Consider the following 4014-nt stretch of genomic DNA (forward strand, 5'->3'; position numbering starts at 1 on the left):
ATAAATACGATTTTATACATATATAATATTGATAGTTTTTGAAGACATAGGTCTGTAAGGAAAATCTGTAATGCCTAAATTGTGGTAGAATTATTTAAAACTGTTGATATGCTCACATAAATCAAATGTAAATTTTCTTTTACTGTTTTAAGTGTAGATATTTCAGCAATAATCCTGTATGTAGTACAAGTGTATGATCTTGGCACAGCTAATGAGGTGAAGTATTAGTAGGCGTGTTTCAGGGACATGAGTTAGTAAAATATTGTTATACATTATATACTGTTTTTAAACATTTTGTGCAGGAAACTAAATTTATTAATCAAGATAAATATAATACAATAAATATAAATATAATATAATTCAGATACATATAATAAAGTACTAAATATATAGTTCACTGTAACCTACCCATTTTTACCCGAATAGTAATATATAAACAAACATGGCTATAACATGTACATGTTTAAGTAGGTTCGCAATGTTTACCGGATAAATACACTTAAGCGTTCTCTTTTTGAGGCTTGGAATGACATTAGCGTTGTTTATGTAGTCGTATATCGTAAAAATAGTTCTGACTTCAAGGTTTTAAAATTCAACCCAACTCCCTCTACAGTCTTAATTATTTTTCTCTTAACAATTATTATTCAATGAGGGTCCGGCTTCTGTAATGCGAAGCAACCCATATTGTTTTTTGAATCTCCAAATTAAGTTGATTAATTATATTTTCGATTTTATTGAGTAGGTATGTATTTTTTTTTATATTTGTATAATTCTGTTAACTTACAAATTTTTAGATGTACTTAAAAATTTTAAGTCTAGAAAATTAACTTTTTATAATATTATATTATATATCAGTGTTAATAAAGCTACTTTGTAAAAAAATTAACTATATCCCACTCATTGAATTTATGGCAGGCTAGTGCGTTTACGTGGTTTATGGATAATGTTATCTTAGAAAAAAAAAAAAAAGAAAGTTTTAATGACATCTTTGATGAGTATCCCCCTAAGGTACACCTACCTTCAGCAGTAGCTGGTAGTCGTTGATTCGCTGGATCGGTAACTTGAGGTGCTCACTCAGGTTCTTATCATCGTGAAGTCTGGATGCCAGGTCCTACACAGCAGAAAAGACACACTGGTTATTTTAAGATTGGAATCCCCACCTCTCACCCCCTTCCAGCCCCCTAATAATTGAGTTAAATTTACGTTTGTGCCAAAATTGGACTATTGGTAATATCATGGCGCTGCAAATTATTTTGTAAATATGAAAACATAGAATTAAAAGTGAATGAGAAAAGAAAAAACAAAATCGGAATTAATAGAAAACATTTAAGCTGAACTAGTTTTTAATATAATAAATTATTTCAGCGGCGAGGAAATTCAACCTCAACCTAAAAATGCTACGTTTATTAATACCGCTTTTCATTTTTGGACCGATGGTCAATTAGATTATCTCATATCAAAATATTTTATGTTCTGTGATAAATCAAAAAAACAAATTATCAGAGATCACTTGAATATTTCAGGGCCGAACAAGAAGCTTTAAACTTTCCTTTTTAAGTAGGTACACATGAATTATCACCCAATATCGTTGTTATGTCATTTAAACTGTAATATATACTCTATCTCCTAAACTTATGGAGCGTTGTACTTTTCTAGATCTTACATCTTAGATCTATACAGCGATTAACCAGGCATAGTAGTCTATTAGAAATATGAAATAAAAACAAAATTTTTTACATTTTTTATTTATAATGTAAGGGTAGTTTAATCTCCAATTTTCTTTATTGGATATAAAACTAATTATCACTAGTTTAGTTTATTTAATTATATTATGATATATTATTTTTAATTCATTATTATATAATTTTTATTTCATTTTGTTTTCCGCTTACTTATGTATTTTATTAAAATGTTACATATGTGGTTTACTTTTGTTTTGCACATTTTATGATAAGCAGTGTTCGGTTCGTTTTAAATTTAGAATTTTTTATAATATTCTTTTTTTATTTGTTATAAAACTTGTTTTAGCCTTTTTCGATTTTTTTTTTCAATTTGTTCTGATTTTTTTTTGATAAAATAAATGATATTTTTATTATAAACTTATGTAAATATTTATATAATTATATAATAATCGGTATTTGGTTTGTTCTAAATTCAGAATTAAAAAGAAAAATTGCTATATATATGTGTGTGTATTTATACATTTTATTTTTTATAACACTCGTTTTTTATCGTAAATTTTGGTCGTATGTATACAATATTTTAATCTACCTCCAGCAAAAGGATATTCCTTCTATTGCTGTAATTTTTTTTAATAATTGTTGTATTTGTTTTGTTTAAATAAAAGTAATCATTATTATAAATAAAAACATGAAAAGCTTCGAAACGCCTTGAAATCCCAATATTATTTTACATTGAAGGCTGAAAATAGATTTTCTTCTATGATTAAGGAAAGATGCAATGTAAATGTGGTATTGATTTTCAATTCTACATGCACATTTGCTAGTTGTAACTTTGGCGTAGCAGTGAATTTCGATAAATAAATAACTAACAATAAAATTGTTTGTATTCTATCCCGTTGCCCCAATATATCATTTACTTGAATGTTAAACATGGAGACATTTTTTTTTCCATGTGTTTCGTTAGTGCCTCAATGGACGTGTACAATTAGGTATGTGAACTTAGAATTAGTCAAATACCCAAGTAGCAACAACAAATATTCTCTTTTGAATAGAGAAAGAATTCTTCCATGAGTAGAGCCAGGCATTATATCAATGGTACGAGATATGCCATCAGTTATCATGAATTTCCTTGTCGGTGATCCAACTACTAATGTTGGTAACAAAACCATTCCCGCCAATATAAAAGGTGGATCTAGCAGATCCAGTAATTAGCATTGCGATTAACAAAAACGATGATACGTGAACGTCGAAATTCAGCGTCTTCGTTGAAGAATGTTTTTTCTTAATTTTTTTAAGAATTTCTTTTTATTTCATAACTTTGGGATGAAATTTAATGTTGTCTACACAAAATCTGTTGTGAATATGTTCCCTCAAACTATTGAAATTTAGGGAGAAGTTAACCACTCCTAGAATTAATAAAATTACTTAAAATGGCTGAATCAATAGATCAATAGAATGGATACCCAAGCTCAAGCCCCTTTACCTCCTTTACTTAAATTATTTTTAACCCAAAGTGATTTTTCAGCCTCAAAATTTTAAGTTATCAACAGTTGGCCTTATTTATGAAACAAATTTTCCATTGATAGTTCATTGGCCCTACTCTTCGGAAATATGTCTTTACGGACGTTTTAAGAGATCATCTGTTTTGGACATAATTATTCTTGTTTGAAGTGATAAAGCACAATAATTACCAAGAACTTAACATCCTATAAAAATCAAGTAAATTATGTATGATGTCACAGTTCAGTTACAACTTAGAAGTTGACGTATCCTTTGATTTATAGTCAATAATTGGTCGGTAGTTACATTTTCGGTCAGGTAAATGAAAAAAATAAAATAATTTCAATTAATGTTTAAAAATATGTTTGAAAAAAAATGCTCACCTCAAAATAATCTCTAACATCAGGATTATCCTGTAGAAATTCCTGAGCCGATGGTTCTTCATGACAGTATGAAACATGTTTGTCAAAATCTCTTTCCTGAAATCATTTTAAATATATTAAACTATCTATCTACAAATATATAAACTTAAGGGATGTCAGAAAAAAAAAATATTAAAATATTAAAAAAAGGGTCGAGAAATGTTCCGCATGAATACAGGAATAATACTGCTTTATTTAGGCCATTAATTTTTCTTATATACGTTCTCTATTTTTATTTATATAGGGAGTTAGGAGTAAGGCTGACAGTACGCCTTGTCATACTATAACTACCCATAACCAGTTTTTAAACAATTTTCGTAAATTAAAAAAAAAAAATATATTAAAAAAAAACGTCGGCATAAAATAAATAAATATGGTTTTGTTTATTTATGTTGTTCTTTGCTGACCGC

The 4014-nt window shown here is 28.0% G+C and overlaps 1 protein-coding gene across 4 annotated transcripts in view; it reads right to left on the reverse strand.

The window, feature by feature from the left end:
• The window catches only part of Obsc (Obscurin), a 185041-nt gene that overhangs the window by 165465 nt on the left and 15562 nt on the right, over positions 1-4014 (reverse strand). For all 4 annotated transcript variants that reach the window (XM_067045343.1, XM_067045345.1, XM_067045344.1 and 1 more), the window contains exons 4-5: positions 3566-3661; positions 1019-1111 (exon numbers count right to left, since the gene is read on the reverse strand). In XM_067045343.1, coding sequence (XP_066901444.1) covers positions 1019-1111; positions 3566-3661 — 189 coding nt within the window. The remainder of the gene's footprint in view (positions 1-1018; positions 1112-3565; positions 3662-4014) is intronic.

This window comes from Halyomorpha halys, unplaced genomic scaffold (assembly GCF_000696795.3).
Source record: "Halyomorpha halys isolate HHAL.00 unplaced genomic scaffold, Hhal_1.1 Scaffold179.1, whole genome shotgun sequence".
Lineage (NCBI taxonomy): Eukaryota > Metazoa > Arthropoda > Insecta > Hemiptera > Pentatomidae > Halyomorpha > Halyomorpha halys.